The 27,213-nt window shown below is 39.9% G+C and overlaps 3 protein-coding genes across 3 annotated transcripts; 1 reads left to right on the top strand and 2 right to left on the bottom strand.

The window, feature by feature from the left end:
* Nucleotides 1-5,959: 5,959 nt before the first annotated feature.
* LOC129722692 (titin homolog) lies at nt 5,960-15,668 on the bottom strand. Its single transcript, XM_055676355.1, has 4 exons — nt 15,165-15,668; nt 7,936-13,843; nt 7,712-7,870; nt 5,960-7,648 (listed from the first exon to the last, which is right to left on the bottom strand). Exons 1-4 carry the CDS (start codon nt 15,404-15,406, stop codon nt 7,202-7,204), a joined length of 6,756 nt encoding a protein of 2,251 aa, XP_055532330.1. The 5' UTR covers nt 15,407-15,668; the 3' UTR covers nt 5,960-7,201.
* An 8,574-nt stretch (nt 15,669-24,242) lies between these two features.
* On the top strand, nt 24,243-25,671 carry LOC129722698 (ubiquitin carboxyl-terminal hydrolase isozyme L5). The gene is made up of 2 exons (XM_055676377.1): nt 24,243-24,561; nt 24,623-25,671. Exons 1-2 carry the CDS (start codon nt 24,486-24,488, stop codon nt 25,522-25,524), a joined length of 978 nt encoding a protein of 325 aa, XP_055532352.1. The 5' UTR covers nt 24,243-24,485; the 3' UTR covers nt 25,525-25,671.
* Nucleotides 25,672-25,713: 42 nt separating this feature from the next.
* Nucleotides 25,714-27,213, bottom strand: LOC129719630 (queuine tRNA-ribosyltransferase accessory subunit 2). The gene is made up of 3 exons (XM_055671023.1): nt 26,982-27,213; nt 25,964-26,919; nt 25,714-25,903 (listed from the first exon to the last, which is right to left on the bottom strand). The coding sequence occupies exons 1-3, from the start codon at nt 27,096-27,098 to the stop codon at nt 25,714-25,716; spliced, it is 1,263 nt and encodes a 420-aa protein (XP_055526998.1). The 5' UTR covers nt 27,099-27,213.

The raw sequence follows: 27,213 nt of genomic DNA on the forward strand, positions 1-27,213 counted from the left end.
CAATGTGGAGTATGGAGTACAGTATGTCCTGCTGCTAACACTGCTGTGATCGATGGATTTGAATTCATGAACTTGAAACAAGCTAATCCACTGGGTCATTACCTTGGGTGGGTACTAGAGCTTGTTTACTGCTTTCCTGAACAAGAAATCTAATTGATCTTTTTGATGCTATTTGAGACTGCCTGGCAAGCAACGAACACCTTTCAATAAACGTGCTTTTAAATTGCTCCTGGTCCCGATGGTGTTTCTGCACACACGGTAGATACTATTGCATAAGCTCACTAAACTTGGTGTGTCTGAGAGACTGACCTTATGACTAAGCTTGTATCTTTCAGGCCGCACTTTGCGTCTTAAGCTGAATTACATACATATAGCAAAACTTCCGGAGTCCCTCAAGGTAGTAATTTGGGTCCTTTGCTGTTTGCGTCGTGCTTTAACGACATTGCCATTCTGCTGAATGTCGGATGCGTTTTGGCATATGTCGACGATCTGAAGATCTACCATGTTGTGATATCTATCCAGGATTACCAGCGTCTGCAAGCACTGTTGGACATCTTCGCTGACTGGTGTAACAAAAACAAGCTAACAATAAGCAACGCTAAATGTTTGGTTATAACATTCCATCGTTGTAAGGTGCCCGTTTCTTTCGATTACCAGATAAATGGATCTATCCTCGAACGTGTTGATCAGATCAACGATCGTGGAGTCTATTGGATCACAAGCTCACGTTCCACAACTTGGTTTCATCACAAAAATCACCCGAGATTTCACGCTGTTTGAAAGCATTATACTGTACACTAGTTCGACCAATCCCGGAAAATGCCTGCATCATCTGGAATCCGTATGACCTGGGCTAGAAAGATAGAACAGAACGCGTTCAACGAAGATTCGTTCGTATCGCTCTGAGACATCTAGCCTGGAGTACACCTAATAATTTTCTTCGGTACGAGAACCGGTTTCACTGGTGAGACGTCAGAGGATTCAGCGCGCCACTTTTGCAGCCAAGTTTCAAAACAATGAACTCGATGACCCGATTTTGCTATCTTACATTGATATTTGAACTTCAAGTAGATTGCTCCGTTCCTCAAATTTACTGACAACTAATTTTTATTGGTCGTTGTACGGCTTTTATGAACCACTGGCATCATGAATCCGTACACTGGTCAATGATTTATTTGACTTTGGAAATGTTTCCTCGCGCGCTTTCGGTAGAAAATATCAAGGTCTATGAAGCTGCAACACATTTAGTTTTAGATTTATGGTATTATATTCAAATAGATAATGTCAATGTTGTCAGATGAATCAACCAAAAAAAAAAAACAGAATCCAATTAAACCTCAAAATCAACTAAAATATCACAGTCAACTCACTCAGTGAGATTGATGAATTTTCATACATCATCCAAAGTTCGGATGTTATCCACCACGATGAAAACCGGTTTGGAACTTTTTGAAATCAATTTTCAATTTACTTAGTGGATTTAATAGATTTGGAAATATTTTTATTTTTTTAAGCTATCAAAAAACAAAAGGAGACGATGGAAACAAAACATGAAATGTACTTACTTACTTTCCTGCTGAAACATCTCTCAGGATTTCACCCGCGTCACAATATTACGCTAACGCACCCGGTCCATGGCAGCTTGTCTCCAGTTTCTTGAGCGTCCTGCATTTCCGCGCTCTTGCTCCACTTGATCCAACCATCTAGCTCGTTGCATTTTTGCAGGTGTTGTCGGATTCTTACAACTTGTCCCGCCCATTGTACCCTTCCAGCCTTAGCGACTTTCTGGATACCGGGCTCGTCGTAGAGGTGCATTAGCTTGTGGTTCATTTTCCGCCTCCATACGCCATCCTCACATATACCTCCGATGATGGTCCAAGGCACACGTCGTTCAAAAACGGCTAGTGCTTGGAGGACTTCTCAAGCATTGTCCATGTCTCGTACCCGTAGAGGACTACCGGTCTTATGAGCGTCTTGTACATGGTGCACTTCCCTAGTAACAATATTGGTTTTATGAAAGTTTTATAGCGCTTAATACAGCCAAAACAGCGCTATAAAACTTTGATAAAACCAGTTTTGTTACCTGGGTTGGTACGGGGGCGAAGTTTGCCGGACCTCAACGTATTGTGAAGTCCGTTGTAGGGACGACTTCCAGTTACAATTCGTCTGCGAATTTCTCTGCTGCAGCCGTTGTCTGACGTTACCAATGATCCGTGATACACAAATTCGTCAACCACTTCGAACTCATTTCCATAGATCACTACGCTACTGCCTATGCGAGCCTTCTCGCGCTCGGTTCCCCCTGCTAACAGATACTTGGTCTTCGTTTAACATCTTTAAGCGCAATGTTGAACAGAAGGCAGGAAAGATCGTCGCTTTGTGCAAGTCCCTTGCATATTTCAAACGGGCTTGATACTGCATCCGAAATCTTTACACTGCACTGCACATCATCCGTCGTGGCCTTAATCAGTCTTGATAGTATCGCAGGGATGCGTGGGGACTTGTTATTCGCGACACTGGATGATCTGCTGCAGCGTAAAGATTCGGTCCGTTGTCGATCGCCCATCCACAAAAACGGCTCGATAAGTTCCCGCAAACCTTCGTGCTAGCGGCGAGAGACGAGAGGTGATCTGGCTGCGTTGAGAATCGTAATCGCTCGGTAGTTCTCAAATTCTAAATTATCTAAATTATACAAATATTGGGTATATTACTCCCTTCTTCCACTTCTCCGGTAGCTGTTCTGTATCCCAGATCCTGACTAGCTGAGCTGATGCAAACAGGGGCCAGCTTGGTAAGCTCCGCTGTGATGCCATCCTTCTCAACTGATTTGTTGCCCTTGGGCTGCTTGATAGCATCCTTAACTTCACTCACCGTGGCACAGTGGCAGGTCTCTATACAAAAGTCGGAAAAAAACCTAAAAGTCTTTTTTATATGATTGGAAATTACATATTATTACAATTTTGGAGTGGTGAAGTGCCTAAAGTGCCGTTAGACCTTTCTCATGATCAGGTTTTTGTTTTTGCTTCAATCTCGCTTAAAATTTTGATAGGAGAAATGCCTTTATATTCATCTCAACACCTACATTCATCTCATTGCTCTTATTTGTTCAATTTACTGTCAAAATTAACTTTTTTCAAGTAAAAGTAGTTTTATTTTACCTATTAATTAGGTCGAGTAGTCGGAACTTAAGAGCGATCAGAAGAGCAAAATAATAGCGACGGGAAGAATATAGGTGCTCAGATGAATATTAGGGTGGTTCCCACACTTGTTCTTCATCGAAAAACTTTAGAATCGCATTTTTTTGTTTGGTTCTTAGAGTACTCCTTTCTGAATTAGGGTGATGCAAGAATCATCATAATTCAATTTACTTTATTTCGAAAATTTTTTAGCTTCTAGGCCGTTTGACCAATTCAAGATCTTTCTGCGACAAGTTAGAGGTCTTTTGAAGAAAATTATGAGATGGTATCGTAGTTAATTTCAACGTCATTGAAAATATAAAAGACGATATGTTTTTTTCTCATTAATTTAACTGATTCTCTTTTTATACATCTTGCAGTACTGAAAGCGGTTTAAAAGTTTATATGAAAATGCTTGAAACTACCGGAAAAAACTTCATGTATACTTCCCATTCAATCATGTTGTTTAAATATACGAAATTGAATATTTCACAACTGACTACCATACGTCTCCATAGTTTTATTTTCAAAATATCTCCCTATGAGCAACGATGTGCAAAACGGGACCCAAAAATCTAAACTGTTTTACAAGATTGTACGGTAGGAATGAAATTAGAAATACATGATTTTTTAGCTTCCCTGCAATATGTTTTACCTCGATTGAGAAATTGGTTATATTTTTGGAAAGTCTTGAAAATAATCCAAAAAGTACACAAATTTCCCTTCAAAATGAAACTTGTTGAATCAAAATCGGATCAAAACTGAGGAAATTTCAGGTGTTTGAAGTTGAGCTAAAAATTGTGATTTCAAACAGGAAAATCATCGAAATTGCCTGATATAGCAACATTCAAAGTGCGATTAAAAATTGATATCTCAACCGATTGTCGTGAAACTTTAGGAAAAGGTCATTTACACTTTGAGAATCTTCGGAAAAATGCAAAACATCAAAAATATTGACATGAAAAATCGAGGTTTTTTCCGGCTTCCGACCACTGTGCGTGGGGGCGATATGTCTCCCTCAGCAGCTGTGCTGATGAAGTAGTTTCTCCTACCGTCTTGGTCCTCTGCGTCTGCGCCTTTCAGGTGTTCATTGTAGTGCTGCTTCCACCTGTCGATCACCTCACGTTATTCCGTCAAGATTCCTTCATCTTTATCCCGACACATCACAGCTCGCGGCACTAAGCCCGCGCGGGATGCGTTTAGTTTTTTGCACAATCTACGTGTTTCTTGAGAATGATTCAGCTGCTCCATTTCTTCACACCCCAGCTCTTCCAGGTGGCACTTTTTGTCCCGAAAAAAAGGGTCTGCTGTCTTTGTTTCTGTTTGTATCAACTCACGTAATGACGGGTCGTTTCCTGCAGAATCAATTCCTGCGCTGCATTTTTCTCGTCTAGAATCGTTTGACACTCCTCGTCTAACCAGCCGTTACGTAGATTTCTCTCGATGAATCCAACAGCACCTTCCGCTGCTTACTGGTTACTTTCACAGTACTTCAGCAGTCCTTCAGAGAAGCATCCGGCAACGCGGCCCTAATGCTTTGGGGGTACTCAGTAGCGACTTCGGGGAGTTCAAGTCGCTCCAGATCATTCCGTGGCGGGGGATGGTGCGGATGTTGTTGACAATCGAAAGTATTTGGCGCAGTTTGACCATCATGAGATAGTGGTCAGAATCGACGTTTGCGTCACGATAGGTTCGGTTCGATAATATCCGACAGATGTCTTCCGTCAATCAAAATGGGATCGATTTGTGTTTCAGTTTGTTGTGGTGATCTTCGGATATACCGATATGGGAAGCTATGCTGGAGATAGGTACTACGTATGACCATTTTCTTGAAGGCGCGAAGTAAATGAGATGATCGCGTCGCACCTGCTCACTTAGCTGTTGTCGGACAACAGCTGGAACTGAGTTAGACGCTCCTTCCAGATTGTCAACTCATCATTCGAATCCCAGAGTTTTAAGTCATCCTCGCGATAATGTAAACACTCTGTTGGTTAACCTGAGTGGCCATTTCATTCCTTCGTGATGAGTTGCATATGGAGTTACCTTTCCACTTTTCTTCTCAAAAATTATCTAATATTAGGTGATTGGGCGGAATTGAGGGTATTGACGTTTTTTTTTTTTTTTCGAAGAAATCGAATCCTTTGTCTCGATACCACTGTTGTAATTTACCGCTGTAGAAGCAGCCTGTCAAATCAGGCCAAAAGTTAACAGGTCCGCATAAGGTAATCTAGAATCACGCTCTTCACGAAAAACTGTTTCTCTGTTCGTAACTGCAATCCGGTAAAAACGAACATTAACTTGCTAGAGACATCAACCAGTGGCCGCGAGCTGTCCCTCTTCAGGTATATTTCGTCGCTCATGAGAATTGTGCGTACTTCGTACTTTGTAACAACCGCATTATACATTAGTGCCGCATTGAGCATGTTTCTGACCGCTGGATTTGGTTAAGTGTCCTTTTTTTGATTGCTTGCTAGCCCTAAAAGATCGAAATCCTTCTCGCAATGCTTTGGCTAGTATGAATTTCTTGGCGATATTATAACCCAATAGGCCTCGGTAATGACGTAGCGTAACTGGGTGATAACCAGGGTGGAGAAGTTCGGTTTCAAGATCCACCAAAGACAATTACCTACCATTGAGCAGTGTCTTTTGTAGTTCGATAGAATGAAAGAATTTATTATTAACAATGGTGATCATGATACGCGCTCTATGAAAAAGATTAGAACCCGCTCTCTCCCTGTTTTGATGGACTTTCGGAATCAACTGATGTGCAGAACAAACTTGACTACAATAGTTCAATCAATCTTAGTTCACTGATCAATTTCGTCTATTAGAAACGTTTATTTATACTTTCTAGTGTTTTAAATCTGTCGATATATTATACCATCTCATTATATAATCTGCGAGAAGTGTTTCCAATTACGTGCTTGTTCTCATCTGTCTTACGAATACGCTGATATTTTTTTTTTTGAATTCCTATTTTTTATAGCCTTAAACGTTCAAATTGATCTCTTTATGCAATTCTATTTCGGTAAATGCAAATTATTTTGTGGTATTTTCCTTTTTTGTTTCGCAACTACTATCACCACCCTCATCAAACTATATTTGTAGTCTAGACATTGTTCAGTACATATGATTCGAAACTAAACGGATAAGTTAGGTTCAAGCTTCGTGTGTGCATTGTTGTGGTCGTTTTGTTTGCACAGATTGCACATATTATTGCAAAATTAAATGTTTACCACACATATATACAGAACATTCTATATCACCTATCGTATGTATTATACCTGCTAAATGTACGGTTTAGTATTTCGGCTTTAAGAAAAAAGCAGAATTAATATTTCAATAGGTTTATAACAGATCGAATTCAAATTAGAAGTGTGAATTTCAACTTCCAGGTTCCAATTGTTCCCAAAAATTTAGAAGCGGGCGCTGTGTGTAGTTTGACTACTAATGGATGTTGAAATCACCCACGAACTCCTGCTCTTCTACCATCCTGAATAATCAGTAACTAAATCCATCATTTGAGAGATTTGTGATATCTGTAGTATGTGATTCTTAAGTTAATACTGGATATTTTCAGCGACACACAGCTTATACAATGCAGCGGAATAGTAATTTATCACTAAACAGATACAGATGCTACGTATCACTAACACAGCAATATCATATAAAGGGTTCATGTGTGTGTGGCACAGTTTAACGGTCCCGCGAATAAGACACGCCTCTGGGAAGGGGAAACCAATAATGCCTGTTTTTCGGTATTTCTTTTCTCAGGTTTTATGTTTAAATATACAACTATCTTTCTTAAAACTATAAAAAAAAATATTACAGTAAGGTATGTTTCTACCTTTTGTGGCATAATGCAAAACATATTGATGTACAGTGCAGTTCAAATCATCCTTTCTTTTTCTCTTAGAACTGAATATGGTTATTCACTCGGCACAACTCGTTGATTGAAACAAAACAAAAATAAAATTCAGACTAACACACTCACACAAACATCAGTTTTATACACACTTGCATACTTATTTCAGCATTGTTGCCATTCCGGCATATTTACTGTGACTAGGCGCTTGATATGAAGAAGAAGACTGAGAAGACGTGGAAGCAAGATGAAGCGAAGACTTACCTCGTCCTCCCCCGCTGGCACTACCGCTGGCTGCAACTTTGGGTGTCTTCCGGTTGGCGACTCGATCCTGCAGTTTGCGCAGTAAATCCTCGATATCCTCCAACGAGTAAGTGTAGGCTAACTGACAGAACTTGGCTGGCAGACGACTATCCGAAAGAAACTTAATCCCATGTTTCAGACAGTAGATACGATCCTCATCATCCACCGATTCGTCATCGCTAATGATTTTTACCCGGATCAGCGATAGATAAAGGTTGGCCCGACAAATATCGCATTCGAATTCTTCCAGTGAGGCAGTCTTTTTCTTTGATTCGATCTTTTCCGATTTGATGACACCGTGATCCTGGGAAACAGATGATATAATAAGATTTTCTCTTATGCATCGACGAAACAAACGTTTAATTACCTTTACTGTTTGGCGTTGTTGCTTTTCTTTGTCATAGATATCACTGATCATCGGCAGTATCTGCACCAAGGTATCATGATTACTGCGCTGGTCATTAGCGATAGAGAATACCAGCTGTTCTACAGAGAACATGGTTGGTTCGCAGCTTTCCTGGATATCCTGCATAACGTTAGTGAATAGGAAAATTAGTTTTTATTGACATCATCAATTCTATATTCACTTACCCGAAAATCTTCCTTTGCAGTATCGAGCCATGAAGTGGAGGCAAAGTACACACTCTCAGAAACAGCATAACCGGTGCACAAGCTAGAGGTGTAGGCTCTTGGGAAAACCACTACGAATTGGCCTGGTTGCTGTTCGGTTCGACACAGCGATACATTTCGATCCGTTAACATATGGGGTGGTACCATTGCTGTATCACAAGGAAGCCAGATTGTTTTGTTCTGGCAGTGCGTTGGAACTAACGCCGTTAGTGCAGTCCGGAAGTTTGAGTTCTGATCGTCGGGAACACCGTACCAAATCTTACTAGCACCAGTATGCAGATATTCGATCCACGGCAGCCCGTGGGGATCTCGGTACCAGCAGCAGGCACTAAACAGCATTCCGACGTGCAGCGTAGGAATGGTTATACCCATTACTGGTCCAAGCGAGCGAAGAATCGAGCTGTTGTTGTTGGTCAAAACCTTCAGATTCCAAGGATGCCGCGCACACGATGAACCTTTAACTTTCGGAGCAGGAAAACCGAAACCATACGCACTGGAATCTATTGAGCCAGAATGGACACACACGTGACTATCTCGAACAGCCACGTGACGCCAGTATTCACTTTCGATTTCTGGCACGGTTGGTTCGGAGTTTTTAAACCACAGTGACATCGTATTCCGGGCAATTCGGAAGAACTGATTCAATGGCATATTTCTTCCCTTCATTATACATTCCATTGAGAACTCGTCATCTTCCTCTTCCTCATTGGACTCTTCTTCGTCATCATCCGAATCTTCGCTATTGCGTGTTTCCGAACTGACGCACTTATCCGCATTACGTCGTGCTTTCGCCTCTCGCTTGGCCCAATCAGCTTCCACCTCATCAAACAGCTTCTGGCGCTCTGCTGGCGAAAGAGTGTCATAGGGAAGTAGGTATTTACAGTAGATATCATCTAACTTCGAAACACGATCGTGCGCTGCTTTTGGAATGCACATGTCCTCAGCCACTCGAGCCCATTTTTTCTTTTCGATAACTTCCTTCAAACCACCCAGTTCCTGCACAGTGTGGTACAGTCTCGGTAAATCCACTTCCATCCCACCGATCAACGGTGGATTCTGCAGATTAATGCTTTGTGTGGCTAAATATTTCTTAATGGCTGCATACTCTTTAGCGCTAGGACCCCATCGATGCAGCATCTTGTGAACATACTGATTGTAAGCCATAAAGCGCATATCGTCTGTAATTCTACATTCCGGCTTGAAGCTAGCCGGTGGAATGATTCGACAAATACCAAACCGAGCAGCCACCGGTGCAATACGTTCTATATACTCGATTGGATCGTGAAATTCCTTATCGTTCGGTTTGAAAACCGGTGCTTCAACCATCTGCGCTGGATCATCCCGCCTTGGAAAAGCTGTGTTGTTGGCAGGTTGCACTTGAGTTGTATCCAATTTCGCCTTGCCAGCACCTTTTACCGGTTTCGAACGTTGTGATGAACTCAGAGAGGAGTTAGAATTGATACGCGAAAGACCACCACCTCTTACCGTGTCTTCCGGAGCGACCGGAACGGTTGGTGTGGTTGCAACTGGTGGTGGTGCTACCGGAGACTTGTCTCTTGTGGAAACCGAATCGCTCGATTTAAATCGAGGTTGAACGGTTCCGACAGGAACCATTTTGGAAATTCCATCTTTGCTCATTCCTGGTCCCGCAGTCATCAGACTCTTCACCAGCTCTTGAACGTTCATTGACTCCGGTATCGGTGTTGTGTTAGAGCCCATCTGAGCCTTAGTGACTAGTTTGGCATGCATGATTACCCTCTGATTGGGACCCTCAGGACCCTCGGTGCCAAGTTTAACAGCCACACCTTGAATAAGCTGATCGGTCTTGCCAGTTCCCGCCGTGTTGGGACCCTGTAGTGGAATGTAAAAGGTGTGACCGTCATCGTCAGAGTCTTCTGCATTTGATTTCTTCTCTTCTTTTTTAACGGTATCTTCTTTGCTCTTTTGCTGTTGCTGCTGCTGCTCTTCGAGTGGTACAGTAATAGCTGCTGACTTGGCACCATCTTCGGGGCTTAGCGTCAAACTAACAGCTGGCTGAACAGCCGCTGCTTTAGTCGGTGTGCTCAAACTGACAGGTTTCTGGAATGCTGTGCTAGACGAACCAGCCTTTTCCTCATTGGGAACAGCAGGTTCTGGTTTTTTCGAACCTGAGCTGAGTGCCGGCGCCTGTACCTCATCTCTAACGGATGAATTACACGACTCCCTGCGGCTGCTGTGTCGCCTGAAGGGTGTGGCCACTGGCACGAAGCTATCGTCGTTATCAAACGAGTACACACTAGGTTCGTTGTCCGGCGAGAAAGCCCCAAATTTGTTGGAAGCCTGAGCCGCTTTCTGTGATTTTAAGGCCTCTTGCTTATAAACGGGAGTTCTACCCTGCTTGTAAATTGGTTTCCGATCGGCAACCGATGGTGCTGGTGTTCCCGTGGTGGTCGTTGCAGTAGTAGTCGTAACGGCAGTTGTAACTGTCGAAGTTACCGTCGGAGTATCTACTTTCGTTTTCCGCGTCTCCTTTTTCGCATCTTTTTTCGGAGGTGAAGGTGACCGAATCTTAGTTGTAGTTTTGGATTTAGTTTCTTCCTTAACTTCTTCCTTCGATGATTTCTTTTCCGGTGCTTTGACAGTCTCCGCTACAGGTTCAGGCTCAGCTTCTTTTTCTGGCTTGACTGGAACCGGTTTCGCTTTTAGTGTTGGTCCGCGTGAACTACTTCCACTGGGTTGCGGCGTTGTCGGTTTTGTCTCTTCCTCTTTCTTTACAACTGTAGTTACTGGCGTTACTGGTACAGAAGCGGCCACTTCGGCAACCAGCTCTGATTTGCTTTCTACAAGTTTCTCCCATGCTGCTGCCGAGGGCGGTGTGGGAGTTGGTGTTTTAGGTGTTTCCAGTATCTTCAAGTCAGCGTCCAAATCATCCGGCACCGCAGACCATGACGTTTCGTCTATCCACTTCTGAATCTGTTCGTGAGTCATATTAACTTTCGTTTTCCGCCGGTCTCGCGGAGAAAGATGACCACCGAGTAGAGATTCTGTTAAAACCGGTGGCCCTAGCGGAGGTTTGTGAACCGAGCCGCATTTTCCCAATGTACATTTAGTGTCCAGTGGGCCAGAACTTTGTGCTAAACTGACGCTCGCAATACCAAATATCTTTTCCGATTCTTCCTTACTCGGTAGAAGATTGCCCAGCAGTGAGTTGGATTTTGGAGTCACTGGCGATGTTGGGGAGCCTTGTTCGAATCCTTTCATAAAATCGGATTCGTCAAGATTGAAATCGTTCTTCACATTTCGGTTGAAGGGAATTTCCGGTTGAGGTGCTGGTTTATCTAAACTAACATCCAGTGAACTAACAGGATTTTGTTTGATGGAGCGTATGAATGGTTGTTGCTGGGTAGCCATTGCGGCCGGTGCTGTGAATTGTTTCGTTGGTGAAAGACTTTGATCGGCAACCACTGCTGCCGTAGATTGGAATGTGTTATCGTGCGATTTATTGACGCGAGTTGAGTTCAGATCATCGGTGCCAGGAGAACGTAATCCATCGGTAGGGCTACCAAGTTGGGGCGGAAGACTTAGCATTTGTGGAGTGGACGACATTTTAGGACTTGACGTTTTCACGGGAGTGGACAGTTTCGGGGAGGTTTTCACGGGTGTTGTAGATTTAGGTGTACTTGAAAACCCGGTCTGTTGCTCCAATGCTTTCACTGGTGAAGGGGCACTGGGAGTCGCAGGTTCGGCCGGCGTATTTTCGACTATAGTGAGTTCGACAATAGATTCAATGGAAGGAGCTTTCTTGAGTGGAGTAACTTTGGCTGGGGTCTTTTTCGGAGACGATTTTCTGCCTTTTTGTTTAAGTTTTTGACGGATTTGTTGTTTCTTGCGTTGAAATTTGGTGGCCAGCGGTTCTTCATCCGAGTCACTAAAACTTTTTTCCAGTTGCTTAATGTCCTCTTTCTTCGTATGCTCGTCCTTGTCTACGTTGACTTTGGAATTTTCCTGTTTTTGTTTGGTCTTTTCTTCTTCCTTTTTTCGACCTTTCTTCGCTGAAGACACTTTGGATTCTTTTTTACCTGCGTTAGCCTTCAACTCGTTTTCCATTTGCTCAAGTTTCCTTACGTTTGGCAGTTCCAAGCTGTCTAGCGAAGAAGCATCGTCATCTGATTTATCGTCGTGATTCAATCTGCGACCGATCAGCTCCATGTAAAGAGTTGCTGCTTCTTTCGTTTTGCGGCTAGGACGAGTACTAACTTCCACTGGTGGCTCCGGAGTCTTTTTCGCCTTCTTCTGCTCCACCTCTGGTGGTTCTACATTTAAGGGAGTAGGTTCAGGTTTCTTTTTCCGACTACTACTAGCAACCGTTTTCTTAGCAGCGGGTTTCGGGGACACTTTTTGTTCTGGATTAGATTCTGGAAGGTTCTGTTTCTCTTTTGCAATTACCGGCTCTTCAACCGACTGCTTCTTTTCCATAACCCGAGCGGGTTCCGTGGGAGGTGAGGAAATATTAGACTGAGGAGAATCTTTCGTTTTTCTACCTCGAACAGTTCTTTTCTGAACTGCTGGCGATGAATCCCCAGCTTCGACTTTTTTAGAAACTGCATCGGATCTTCGATTGATCGATTCTGAACGACGAGTCTTCTTCTCAACTGGTGGTTCTTCCTCTGTTGAGGCCTTTTCCGGCAGTGGATCTGATTTGCGTCCCTTCCGACGATCCTGTCGTACGTTTTGTTTTTTCTTGACAGCTGCTCTTTTTAGTAATGGCTCGTCATCGTCCGATGAGAAATCTTTTTCCGTAATGGGTTGTTCTGATTCCGGTTCATCGAGTTGAGGAACTGGAGTAGGACATTTCACGGGAGGCTCCAATTGCTGTGGTGGACTTCTCAGAACAGAAAGTCTAGTTGTTCGTTTTTCTTTTACAGCCACTAAGGCTGGTTTCTTTTTGGTACTTTTACCACTAGTTTTAGGCATCTCCTTTGACGCATCCTTAACAGGCGTATTTTGTTCCACTGTCTCCACCGGGACAGCATTCTCTGGTTCCGTAGCTTTCATTTCAACATCATCTTTATTAAGGACTACTTTAACATCGATCAATTCCTGTAAATCTTCCTTCTTAGTACCTTTAGCCAACTTTTTTGTGACTTTCTTCTCGATTTGTTTCTTTTTCGAAACGGAAATCTTTTTGATCTCATCCTTTTTTATTTGGTTTTCAATTTTCTTTGTAACCTCCACTTGCTCCTCATCATCGTCAAGCTCAGGTCTGCCTTTGATGTTGTTTCCTCGGGTTTGCTTACTGTAGGCTGTAACTCTCAGTTTAGCCATCCGTTGCTCGTGATATTTTTTTCTTAAAGCTTGAACCGTTTGAACTCTCCGATTTTCCGGATGTTGTTCAGCCCGTTTTCTTACCGCAAAAGGCATGAAGGTCGGTTTTTCTGTGGGTACGGAATCAGGTTTCTTCTGTTCCACCTCGTTTTGCTGTTTCACATCAGCAGTGTGTTTGGTTACCGGTTTTGGATCTTCTTTCTTCTTAGACGTAGAAGCCAAAGCGGGTGACGCCACCTGCTGGACCGCACTACCACTAGAGGCAGACGATGAGGAAGCAACTTGTCTACCCGATCCTGAGGCTGCCGTCGCTTGGGTGTTGAAAAAGTCCAAGCTCGGTGGCAGTACCGGAGTTCCTCGGAAGCACAGGAATGTAAGGAAATCTTCCGTGTTCGGACGCATATTGGGCAGCAGTTCAGGGATCGGATCAGTATCGGACGCGTTCTGGGATCGGTTTTGAGCATCTTTTACCGGATTTGGGGGATTTGTTGTGAAATTAAGGTAGGCCGACGTCGATGCGGCACCTTGGCCTTGGGCGAACTTACGCTGGGCTTGCACTTTGGGTCTAGTGAAAAGGGAAAGAGCAGACAAAAGATTTAAGAAACATGCGATTTATCATAATTGATTAAAGTGATAATAAATTATAGATAACCAAGCAAAGATGCGCACCTTATAGTTTAAAACCTTTTAGATTTTTTGCTTATAGTTTAAAACCTTTTAGATTTTTTGCTTATGTTAGCAACAGAAGCGCGTCAGAGACTTAATTACAATTCCGAATAGAAATACATAACAACGAAAGGTAGGATTATTAGTGAGGATAAGCTGAGTCTGAAACTGGATAATATATTCTTTTATGATTAATATCATCTTAGATGTCGAATTCTTCTCCTCATAATAATGCTAATTTACTCGTGAAACTTTCTCGTGACGACTATGAAATTTACCCTGCAGATTTATCATCTATCTATAGAATTCAATGTGGCGTTCGATTTGATTGAGCAAAATAAGCTATGGCGTATAATGCCGATTATGCCCTAACATTTTAGGTTGATATTTGCTGTCTTTAGCAATCAATGCCAAGAGAGTGGATGTAATAAAACTCATTTGACATTGGATAGGCCTTAAAATTAATATCTCATTAGAAGGCCGATAATATGAACAGAGATTGAACTGTGACACAGGACTACTACTTCTCCATTATACCGAATTACATTCTGTGAAAACTAAAATGAGTCTCTGAAGTGGAGAAAGGTATAGTTTAGGAATGCTAACAGCTTTCATACAACACAAAGTAGTTATCAATGTAGTAAAAATTGCGGAAAAGTTTCAAGGTCAAACATTTCCCAAAATCAAGCAAGTGAATTTTTTGGTGAAAATAAGGCGGAGAGTACAAAAGCACTTTTGCAATGTAAATAGTAAAAAATTGAATCATAGACAATATTCGATCTTCCTACCTCAACCCACTTATGGCAAAATATATAAATGGGTAGATAAAAATGCACATCATCCGATAATTTTAAATTATACTACTAAAAGACACTATAGTTGTTTAACAAGTAAAAATATTAACTATGTGTCACAAAAAGCATCAATGTTTTCAAGTGAAAATTTTAGTCATCCAAAATTTTAAAAAGTTGCTGCATTTTCAATACCTAATCTCGAACTAAAACAATCTGTTCATTCCATATGCTTCCACTGTCAATACGCGTATGCATTTTGAATAATATATTTTTCACAACCCATGAAAATTAGTGTTTAATTAATCTATTTTTATCCACTGTTATAGACCAACTTAATTTTTTTTTTATTTTCTGATTAAAATATGCAACTACTCTTTCAACAAACTACTCCCACTGCCATTAACCCAATGCGTCGTAGATACGTACCGTTTGGGAACTTCCGGCGGTGAAAGATCTCTCTCAGGCGATTCCCTGGCAGCCGAATGAGATGCTGCGGTACTGCCGCCCACGGTGCTGGTGCCAGCTCCCCCACGTGACGCATTGCCGGAGGAAGCACCGGCAGAGGGGCCGCTAGTAACGGCATTGTTATTTGTGCTGCTGTTAGCGGCACCGGCGGTCACTGCCGATCCAACTTTTCTTCGCCGCTTGCCATCCTTCGATACAACCATTTTGATTTTTTCTCTTCTTCCACGGCAGGCAGAAAATCACTGGTCAGTGGGGTCGAGCAGCACCTTTTTCGTTAACCGATTTTTATGCCGAAACACAACACTATGCACACGAAACAAGCGTCAATCGAATCCGACCCGAGTTGGCCACATTTTGGGGATTGTTTGTCGCTCGGATTTTTAACTATTGCTGGAAAAATTCACGCAACTCAGAGATCGCAAAAATTTTCTCGCTGCTTCGCGTAAGGAAACTTTTTATTTGCACGGCCGCACACAAGGAAGTTGAAAGAGGAGCCAGCTATATAGCGGTATCTCTTTTGCACCAGTGGATTAAGTCCGAACATCGACTGTCAGCACCTCAGCACTGTCAGTTTATCAGCGGGATGACGCCATTCAAGCAGGGCTGTATCAAATGCAAAATGAGTGGTTCGATATATGGAAAAAAGTAAGTGAGCAGAAACTCATTATTAAGGAGCACATACACGCTCACTCTGGATAACCCAAAACTGAGTCAAAACCTAATCAGTTTCGCTAAAACCGTATGTACTCAAAATTGAGTAGAAGTTGTTTTACTCATTTTTGAGTACAACCGAATGTTATAAAAATTGAGTAAATATTACCCATATTATACTTGATGCGCGATGCGTAAAAGTTACTCATTTTCGACTCAAAAATGAGTACTTCAAGCTTCAATGAGGGAATTTCGGAAAAATTATCATTATTGACTCGATATTATTATATTTTGCCTTTTTAATTAATTTTATTTTAAAAAAGGCTTATTTCAAGAAATTTATCTTTGTTCGCAGGGACATGGGAGATATTTGAATTTATTCGCCGTATATCCAACCAACGAGGCCTGGTGAAAAAGAAAAATTGGCATTAGTTGCAGTCAATTATTTTAAATTATGAATTACCTACCGATAACAACTAATTTCAAACATTTCTATTTCTGCCTTTTTTCGGACGGTTTGCTTGGTTTGTTGTTTGCTTTTAATTGCAAAAAATAACAAAAACAACACGCAAGCACCAGTTACTCAATTTTGAGGAAATTTGCCGCCATGGTCAATTTAATTCTACTCATTTTTTGACGTCTTCGAACAACTGAAAAAAATGATTAAAATTCAACTCAGCCGCTGAGTAGCCCAGCTTTTTGACAGCTCAGTCACGCACACTAAATGCGGGCTGTTTGCGTTATAAATGTCAATTATTAAATGACTCTTGCTTAACTCTACCGGGGTTACAAAAATCGAAATATGTAGTCTTTTTTGAGTTGCTCAGCACTGGAAATAAAATATTCATTTTGTAAGATACTATTCGTAAACCAATCACACAACTCGTGCAGGAATAAATTAACTTTCAAGTCAGCGGAAGAAAATAAAAATTTCGCAGTCGATGCAGGCATTTTGACAGTGCTTTGTTGGCCTCATTTTCCATCAGACTTACACAGTGTAAAGCACACCAATACATGCACGATCGGAAAGGTCTTCTCTAAGCAAGATCTTACGAACATCTAAGATAGTGTGCGAGAATTCATCTCTGTTTATTTTTTTTTTCGAGATTCTTACAGCTAAAAAAACTATCTCACCAACACTGATGCATCACACAAATACAGAATCAAATGGAGAACTCTATTGAATGTACACACCAAAAGTGTCTCTTCATTGTTTAGCAAAATTCTTCAGTAAACTAGTTGCTAAAGGAATATCAGCAAACTGCTTGTTTGCTTATTCACAGCATTTTGTTTTTAAAATGTTGTAAGGCGGCATTCATAAAGTATGTCACGCATATAGGGAAAGAGGGGGTCAGAAAATCAGGGAAGCGGGGGCGTATAACGTTGCGTGACGTCACATGAAAAATATTTAAGATATCTTGTCTGGAAAAAAAGTTTGGTTCACCTTCTGTTTATTCACAACCTTTTAATAAAAATCAAATTGAAACTAATGAGACTAAAACGATAACAGCAAAAAAAAATTCCGAAACTGGTTGCTTCAAGGCATTAGTAGTCCTGATTCCCAAAATGAGTCTGACGCAGTGTTACCACACTTAAATCAGTACTGGGAGCTGCAAAAATCCTGTTCATTTGTACTAATTCAACTTCAACAACTTCAACGACGTTTGTTCATTGCTTTGAGAAAACTGTGACTGCATTGACTCTGTTGATATTAGTTCGGAATTACTAGCTCGCTTGACAATGAAACTTTCAGTTTGTGAAATCGCGTCCATTGTATCGTTACTGATTCTGTTACAAAGTTTAATTTTTTCTAGCAATTTGAAAAATATATAAAGTAGGGAACATGTTCTAAGCAGCTTTAGGAACCGTCTGTGTATTGAGACGAAATACTCGGAATGTGTCAGGTGAAATTCAAACAGAAGTATATCAATCTGGGGTGACATTGCGCATTTCGTTTCGAGCAACTCGAACAAAACTAAATGATCGCTGGGGGGCGCTATGTTTCGTTTTTCGTATTTTTTTCGACTTTGCGGGTTAGATGAGCAGCAGGACAAATGACAATGACAGCTCCTTTTAAGCTTAAAGCATAACTGGCAGTATGTGAACTACTCGAAAATAGCGACAAATCGTTCGAATCAAGCTGCGCAATGCCACCCTTGTTCTCTATCTTTTTCTCTGACGGAACTTGTTATCAGATTGTAAAACTATGTTAGCAAACTTTAACAATAATCAATTAAAGTTACCAATCGAGGGACACTATTCCAATCACCCCGAACCTATTTTAAGCATGTTCCATCTGTTTTGCAGCCGGTTTTTTTCTTCAGCACCCGAAGTGGCTCCTGAATGACTGCAATATAGGTCGATTTGTTTAGAATGATGTTTGTTCACAGATTTCTTTGTGATTAACGGTATTTCTTATATTCGTAACCCAACAAACAATTTTGTTGTATAACAGCTTGTTAAGCTTTAGTTCAGCCGAAAACTGCGTAATAGCAGCTGAACAAGCTATAAATCAATAAAATTGTTTGATGGGAAAACAGCTAGACAATCAAAGTTTTCGTTTCGAGTTTAAGGCCTTCGACTGATTAAAATAGGCGCCACTGCTTAAGCCGTTCCTTAGCCTACTTATCTGCAATTTTTCACAAAAATCTGAAAACTGTACAGTACCGAGTCTGTACCGAAGAAACGAAAAAATCTGCACGTTTCTAGAAAAAACTGTACAATTGACAAAAATCGTCTGAAGAGCTCAAGCTGATGCAAAAAAAATTACATGACTATGTAAGAAGCTTCCATTGACATATCTAGGCCACTGAAACGTATTCGATTAAAGCAATCGGAGATAATTTCTAGAATCCACTCAAATTAATTAACAATCAGCGAGATGTTGTTTCCTTTTTTTTTTGTTATTTTTCTTGGGCCATTAGGCTGTTATAAGAAGTAGTTCTATTAGGCAAGTCTGTTGCTTTGTAGACGCCAAGAGGTCGTAAATTTCACGAAAAGCGTACTTGTATGACACCAACATATTCAATGTAGAGTAACACTTGGTTCGAACGGATTGCTTCAAAGATTTGCTCAGCTTGTTATTTAGTCCTGATCTTTCCATATATTTCATGAGTTTTTCAAGTGTTTCCAATGTTTCGAAAACATTTGGGCATTGATATTTTATATTTTTGTTTTCTAATAGGTGAGAAACAGTCAGGTTGAAAGTGTGCCACTGACATTCGTAACGCTCCGGAAAAATAGTCTTAATGTTGCTGTCACCATCAGTTACACTTGCTGAATTGCGATAAACTGTCTGAGCTTTTTATGCGGAACCGAAAACTGTTGGCAGCTCCTCATCGATTTTGATACGAATATTCTCAAACACTATTGAGATTTGTATTATAATATACTCTCCATCAAAATTCTGTTGCTTGTACTTATCTGTCCATAAATCGAAGAAGGTGAAGCCAATTCTGGGATCTGATGCAGCTTGTGCGATGTTGTACTTTGTTGGCAAAAGTTTCCTCACTGACCTCCACAAGCCGGTTTTTGTTTCTGGTATGCTAAGTAACGCGGAATTTGGCAATTTTCAATACCCCAACGTAACGCAATTTTCGCATGGTGACCTCGCACAGTCGCCTTTGGTAATGACGTTAGAATATATTTACTATGCCGTTCGCTCCACGGCGACGGTAGCGACATCACACTTTACATTACCATTCAGCATTTTTGTGCACATCAACTTTTACACACTTTTTATCGTTTGCTTGTTAGTCTGTTCTCTGTGTTATTCCTGTTTGTTTCATTACTTTCTCGTGGCTTTGTTGTTCCGTTGGCTCTTAACCACTATATTAAATGAAGAGTTGGAAATTGACTTACCCTAATTTGTTGGGTGACATTGAAAATGGTAAGAGCCTATGTAAAATCTAAAACTGTTGCGAGCCATATTCAAAACATGTTTAAATCTAGTGTACTTCGTTTCAATAAAAAAATGATTCTACAGTTTTTGCTAACACTGTTAAACGCAAAAGCGAAATACATGTGAAGTTTTTCCACTCACCCACAATTTCTTCCTCCAACGACCCAATAGGGGGTTGTAATTTGAAAAATACCTGCTTTTTCTTATACTAATCGATAACCGACCTTTCAGTAGACATTACGTAATTTGTCTTAGATCTCTACGAGTTTTCTTTGATTTTAAAATTGAAAAATTATATTTGTTTTTAATTTTCACTAACTGGCAATATAACCCTGATAGTAAGCAAAGTGACCTTTCCGCTGCTGGCTTGTGAAAAATGTAACCCTGGTTTACGTGTCATAACAGGGATGCCAGATGTGAAGACATGTCTTAATATTGAAAACATTTGAGCGCGTGTGAATAAGTTGAAGCCTAATAGTCGGTTGATTAGCCTCACTCGATTTAATGTGGTACTGGAAGTTTTGTAAACTTTCAACGAAGACCGTGTTTTTCAGATTTCCTATGTATAAAGACATTGTTTTGTGGATTGTGAAGATATTTGAAAAATGACCTGGCCTCCCTGTGTCATGATTTCCTGACGGTAGGGTTACAGGGTTGTTACAGTCGGCGCGGATTTTGCGTTTTTTGCGGATTTGGCGCGGTTTAACTACTCCATGGCGCGGAATTTGCGGAAAGCCTTGCAACCAGTGATGCCACATTTTCATCTGTATTTTGGAGCTCAAAAAATCTTATCACCTTGGTAAAATTTGAAAAAATCTGTAAAATAAAATCTGCATATGTACTGGACATATCCTTCTCGAAAAAAAATGCAATATAGCTTGTTTAACATTTTTTCCGCGAATTCATTCATGCACACGTTTATGCGTAGCATATGAATATGAATAAAACCTCCGACACGCTCCACCGCATTTGAGTTAATTTATATTTTTCAACTATATAAAGAAGTTTAATTTACGACCCCATGAAAACCAAAAAAATCTGTATAAATCTGTGTTATTTCCAGAAAATCTGTAATCTGTATATGCAGATATCTGTATGAAAAATACGCAAAAAATCTGTATAAATGCAGATAAATCTGTATATGTGGCATCACTGCTTGCAACCTTGCTTTCTGCAACCTAGAATTTAATATGAAAGGATTTCGCACTAATTCGACTGAGTAGTTGGCAGCACCCTCTCAGAATTCAATGAAACTTTGTGGATGCAAGGCAATTAAGCAATTTTGCATACTTCCTTTATTTTTTAAAATATCAGGACCAGTATTTGAAAAGGACTGACTTTTTACTTTTTTTCTACTCAACAAGGGAAAAGTTTTCAAGGGGTGACTTTTGGGAAATCGTCAGAATTTTCATTTGAAATGATTGAAAAAAAAAAGACTTCAGAAACAAAAAGTAATTTGACCCACTAGTGCCCAAGGTAATTTCTAGACGGGCTTCGGTAGAATCACTTTGAATCATTGTAAACACTTTTGAAGTAGGTATTTATTGAAGCTTTTTAGAGGTTTGACTGCCCGGCATTGGGCAGTAGAGGGTTAAAAAATGATCATCTTTTATTTTTGTCTAAAACTCTTCGGAAAATTTCAAAAAGAGCACCCTTAAAAAGAAAAATCTTATCTAACAAAAACATCTCTATTTAAAAATCTCAAATTTGTTTAAAATGCAAATATCCGATTTTGTTCAATTTTCAATTTTTTCGTCAATGTGTTCATTTTACCAATGTTCAAATGTTTTTTCTAGTACAAACGCGAACAAAGGTATCACCGCAGATGAACAGACGTGCCACGAAATTTCTTTTCGTGGATTTCAATAACAGCCAATTCAAATGAGTTTAAGTTACGCGGAATATGGCAACCCGCAGCGGTGGTGTCACCGACAGGGTTATCAAACACATTTTGGAATAAACTGTAATAATGTTGAAAATTAAAACGGAAAAAACTGGATCCCTAATATGAGAGGAACAAAATTAACATGTGAGAATTCGATTTGGCAAAGCTTATTTATTCGCTTAAGATTTTGCTTTAGATGGGTTTTCTATAAATTTTATTCAATCGGGTGTCAATTTCGCAAAGGGAGATAATATACCCCCCATATATGACAAGGCGCCAATCACTTAATATGTAGTATTCTCGCTCAAAAATATTTACTAATCTCAAGCCTAACTCAACCCTATTCGAATACAGATTCTACAAAATTTTAAAAAGTTTTTTTATCCATTATTGACCCTTTTGCTTCTACATTGTTTTTAATGTGTTTTATTTATTTCTATGTCACATTCAGGGAAAACTTTTTAAACGAAACGCGAATAATTTTAAAACGACTCTCTAGGACAAAAACTGATTTTTAGCGTAAAAGGCTAATTTGCGACCTCTACGTTTCGGTTTCATATCCGATTTAACACATTTTTCGCTGGGATTTTAGAGTTGCTTTAATCTACGTTGCACTTTTTTGCGTTGAATGCTGAAAAATATCAGGGAAATTAATGTTATAATTCAGGATATATCAGGGAAAATCAGCGAATTTGGTTTCGAAAACTATTTCGCCACTCTGTTTAGTTTCTAAAGTTCATGTTCAAAAGTTGTGGACAAAAAAACAAAATTCAAATGTTCTGCGTTTCAAACTCAACACAAATAAGCTATACATTAGCGTGGGACAAAAAATTAAGTCAGCTCCAAGGCTTAGTTTCCATACGATTTGTATGGAAAAATCCACTTAAGGCTGATACAAATTTCGAATTCTTTTCATGTCCAAGGTTATCAAAGTTAGCAAAGGGGGTGGCAAAAAATAAATAACACCTAGACGAAAAAAAAAGAAATATCTTTGATCAAAGTTTGTATGCAAGTTATGACGTTTGTAATTTGCACTCCAACAAATGTTGAAAAATAACACTTTATTATTATTATTATTTATTTCGCTTGCCTTTTGACGACACTCTCGCTGTCACTGGACTTGTTTGTTGCTAAATGAAGCATTTATGCTGTCGGAAAACCAATAAAATGAACAAAACGGTTTGAGCTTTTTTTTCTTCCCCTTTCAATATTCAAGATTTTTAAGCGGGGGGGCGACATAAAATGAAAATAAAATTTGTAACGGCCTAACTAAACTTATTCTCTAGAAATGTTCAGTTTGCTCTTAAAAATATATCGATATACGATATTTGCAGGAAAAACTCTTCTGAGGACTGTAAGGCGCTACGATGCTTGTAGAAACCATGCTTAAATCAATAATTTTTAATAGTTTTTTTCGGCTCGGATTTAGTTCTCACGGCGCGGATCTTCAATCTCCATGGCGCGGATTTTGCGGATTCAAAATCAAGATTTCTGTAACAACCCTGGGTATGTCTTAAAACCACTTACAGTTGTTAAAATTCGAAATCGATTTTTTCAATAGTTTTGCTGTTTAAATTAAGAAAAGTTAGAAGAATATGTATTTCTTTTGAAATTTCTTATCAGAAGAAAAAATAATATACATACCCCTAAAACACCCAATTCCCTCTGGACGGGGGAGTTCCCAACCGGTTAAAAACCGTTTATTTATTAGTATGTATTCACGTGTAAAGAGTATTTGGTATGAGCGTGAAAATTATTTTCAGTGTAGTATACTTGGCAGACCTTGGCAGAAATACACGGAGACAAAATGACTATTGAATTCCATAAGAATAACTTATGAGTCTGCCGCACAAGTATCTCCTATGAATATCATAAGTTTTACGGACGAATCAGAGGGGAAAATTGCAATTCGGTAATAACGATTTTCATAACTTACATTTATGAAATTGATGAACCTGAGTTATGCATGCTATACGTTCATGAATGTATGTATCACATTAAACTGTGATCTTATATAAAGCATATCACTGATTCATAAATCAGCCAATAACGTTCGGTTTGGAATAAATTTTTTATTATCGTATCTTTACAATAATTTATAATTACATTAACACGAGATGGTAACCGAATTTTATGAAAGTTGCCCTTGGAGTGGAAATACTTCTGCAATATCTAGCATTTAGCTTGTATAAGTATTCCTAATAGTCGGCTCGTCGTCTTTGTTTTGCACCATGCTTCCTGCAAACTTAAAAACGAAATTTGTCACCTACAACTCGAAGCAATGGAAAATTATGACAAATATTCACGGTTTTCTTCCAATTTGTACCATCCGTTTTGTGAATGCGGTCTTGGTCTGCCATTTTGAATCATTAATTTCATAAGAAAAGATTATGAAATTTTCACAATAATTACATCTATGAAAATCATAAGTCTTGTCTATGGAATTCGTATATGTCATTGCTAGGAAATTCATACTTGAGCGTATGCAATGCATAAATGATTTATAAAGTGAACGTTGTGCACATTTATAATTCGAAACTTATGAAATTATTAAGCGTATTTGCGTCAGTGTACAAAAGGTGCAAATCCAAAAACAAGAAGAAGACAAACCGAAACACATCTTTTCCAAAGTGCTGTCAAAATTTCGCGAACTCAGCTTTCTTGATTGATCGGTGTAGCATAGCCTTAAAAAAAGTGTCGCTCTTTGCAATGTTCAAAGTGCTTTTGTTCGCTTAATTGCTGCAATTTCTAGACATAACTGCTAAACTCATCGCTTATCGTATACCGGTTTGACTATTTGGTGTTAAAGTTTTTTTATCACTCAATTTATTGTAAACTTCGTAAGATGGCAGATTGCGCTGGCGATTGGTGCTTGATCGAAAGCGATCCGGGCGTGTTTACGGAATTGATACGAGAATTTGGTAAGTTTAGTTAGCATCGCAAGATTTCAATAAACACTCATTTCGGGCTGATTATTTACAGGGGTGGAGGGAGTCCAGGTGGAAGAACTGTGGAGCTTGGATGAAGAGCACTTCAAAAATCTAGAGCCGGTTCATGGGTTAATTTTCTTGTTCAAGTGGGTCAAAGATGATGAACCAGCAGGATCTATTGTGCAGGATAGCCGTCTGGAGAAGATATTCTTCGCTAAGCAGGTTATCAACAATGCCTGCGCAACACAGGCAATTCTTAGTGTTCTACTGAACAGCAGTCATGCAGACATCAATCTTGGTTCGACTTTATCTGATTTTAAAGAATTTTGCATTTCTTTTGATGCTTATAATCGAGGACTTGCTTTGAGTAATGCTTCGCAAATTCGTACGGTACATAATTCGTTCGCTCGTCAAACGTTGTTCGAACTGGACAACAAACATGCAAACAAAGATGAGGATGTTTTCCACTTTGTTGGCTATGTTCCAGTTGATGGCAGATTGTATGAACTGGACGGTTTGAAGGCGGGTCCGATTGATTTGGGTGCTGTTGGCGCTGGTGAGGATTGGCTCAATGTCGTGCGACCTATAATCGAAAAACGCATCCAGAAGTATAGCGAGGGAGAAATTCACTTCAACTTGATGGCGATTGTCTCTGACCGGCAGTTGATTTATCAACGCCAAATAGATGCACTCTTGAAATCCGGCGGAGAAGATGAGATGGAAACGGACACAAAACAGAATGAAATCACCAGGTTGCGTTTGTTGATTGAGGATGAGGTTGCTAAACGCAAGCGGTACAAGGTGGAGAATATTCGCCGCAAACATAACTATTTGCCGCTGATTGTAGAATTGCTAAAAATTTTAGCTCAGAATGGGCAGCTAATGCCGCTTTATGAGAAGGCTAAACAGCGAGCCGCTGAACGAGAAACAGGTAAAACGGAACCTCAGAAGTAAGACTTTTTTCAGTTATATTTCTTACTGCTATAACTGGGCTGATAACGCGTCGATTTATTTTAATTTTTTTTAAGCGTCAAATTATACTGTACCCCAGGTACAATTAAATACTAATTTCGGGAGAAAATAAACTCTTTCTTATACCTACCTTATAGAGTAATTTGAAGAAAAAACAAAAGAACGCATAGGTTACTGTTTAATTTTTTTATGTTTATTTTTTTCATTCAATTTAGTCTCATTAGCATTAGTTGAACAATTTTCCTCTTTGGTAGTTACTTCCTTTTGCTTGTTCAAATGTGCTATCAGTGCTGGCAAAGTATCATTGGCTACATGTTTTCGTATGGCTCTGAAAAACTCAAAATAGTGATGTAGATTATGTCTGAAAGTAGAAGATGGCAATTTACAAATTTATTTTAATTAGTAACTAAAAAGTACTCACATCATAAGTAAGATTGGCCCTAGCATTTCTCGTGTGTTGAATAAATGATGCGAGTACGCTCTTGTGTGTTTTGTGCAAGTCAAGCAACTACAGCCGTTTACTAATCCTTTGAAATCTTCTGACCAACGTGAATCCTTCAGGTCTAGTTCACTCTCAATTACTTCTGCATTTTGATCGTCTGTGTTAAAACTGAAAGATAAAGCTTTGTGTTGTTGTGTTTTAAGATAGGGATAGCTGGTGTCGAAAATGTCTACTCCTCGTGACACCAGTTCGAGGGTTATACGGGGAGTGAAGGCACCGAAAATGAAGCGTGGCTTTTCTACTGGTAAGCTTTCGCAAATTTTAGTAGTTATGCTCAAAACTTGTTCTCGCTCGATCTGGCAAGCTGATATACCATTTAGATGGAGACCCGCTAGCAAGTAACCCTCAAATTCGTCTTTGTGTAGGTCTAAAAACGCCAACGATTGCTCTCGTAACTTCATGTTGTAGCCTCCTACTATAGGCGCCAGAATACTTGAACGTTTAAGAGTGTCAGAAGTACGATGTGCCTCCAGGCACTGCAATAGAAATTTTTCCGTTCTGTCAACCGATCGTTGGTTTCGCTTCTTCGAACTGTTCATGTCAGTGTCACCGTCGAACAACGGAACGTAAATGTCTGGTTGATAAATTTCGGCTAACTCAACGAACCGTTCCGCGGTTAAATTTATCCTTCCACTGCGGCCATATATTGGGACAAGATCTTTCTCATGAAACGCTGGCTGACAGAATTCCGCCGGGTCTTTGAGAGTTAACAGGGACACCGATTCTTGTTGTGCGACAAATCGAGCGATTCCTTGTTCAGCAGCACTCATTGCCTCTGCCATGTGTTCCGTGTTGGTTAAGGAATATTGCATTAAATTTGGCGCAGACGTCACGAAGCTGAGAACATCTTTCGAAAGATGTGGTACGCTTCCACCCTGAATTTGAGAACGAACAATGCTCAACAGGTTTGAAAATGATTAATTTCTAACATACATACCTTTGTATGTGTTATCAATGCCGGTGTCTCAAACTTAACGTTTGGTAGCCTTTCAAATCCGCTTAATATTCCAGCTCGACCAGAGCACTTAGTCACTTTATCCAAAACTAGTTTCATTGATAACAAATGTTTATGAAACGTGTAAGAAATAAATAAACGAAATAAACCTAAGCATAAGTTAGCGCAACATGCGGTTTGTTTTGCTGTATAACTTTAGCGAAGGGAACGTTTA

The sequence above is a fragment of the Wyeomyia smithii genome, chromosome 2, assembly GCF_029784165.1.
Source record: "Wyeomyia smithii strain HCP4-BCI-WySm-NY-G18 chromosome 2, ASM2978416v1, whole genome shotgun sequence".
NCBI classification, from domain to species: domain Eukaryota; kingdom Metazoa; phylum Arthropoda; class Insecta; order Diptera; family Culicidae; genus Wyeomyia; species Wyeomyia smithii.

Bases quoted from the DNA above. Each gene is read 5' to 3' on its own strand.
- LOC129722692 (XM_055676355.1), bottom strand. From the start codon at position 15,406: ATGGTTGTATCGAAGGATGGCAAGCGGCGAAGAAAAGTTGGATCGGCA. The intron at 13,844-15,164 runs GTACGTATCTAC...CCTTTTCACTAG, and splicing joins CCGCCGGAAGTTCCCAAACG to ACCCAAAGTGCAAGCCCAGC. The intron at 7,871-7,935 runs GTAAGTGAATAT...AACGTTATGCAG, and splicing joins CTGCAAAGGAAGATTTTCGG to GATATCCAGGAAAGCTGCGA.
- LOC129719630 (XM_055671023.1), bottom strand. From the start codon at position 27,098: ATGAAACTAGTTTTGGATAAAGTGACTAAGTGCTCTGGTCGAGCTGGA. The intron at 26,920-26,981 runs GTATGTATGTTA...TCTCAAATTCAG, and splicing joins CATTGATAACACATACAAAG to GGTGGAAGCGTACCACATCT. The intron at 25,904-25,963 runs GTGAGTACTTTT...TTCTACTTTCAG, and splicing joins GGGCCAATCTTACTTATGAT to ACATAATCTACATCACTATT.
- LOC129722698 (XM_055676377.1), top strand. From the start codon at position 24,486: ATGGCAGATTGCGCTGGCGATTGGTGCTTGATCGAAAGCGATCCGGGC. The intron at 24,562-24,622 runs GTAAGTTTAGTT...GATTATTTACAG, and splicing joins GGAATTGATACGAGAATTTG to GGGTGGAGGGAGTCCAGGTG.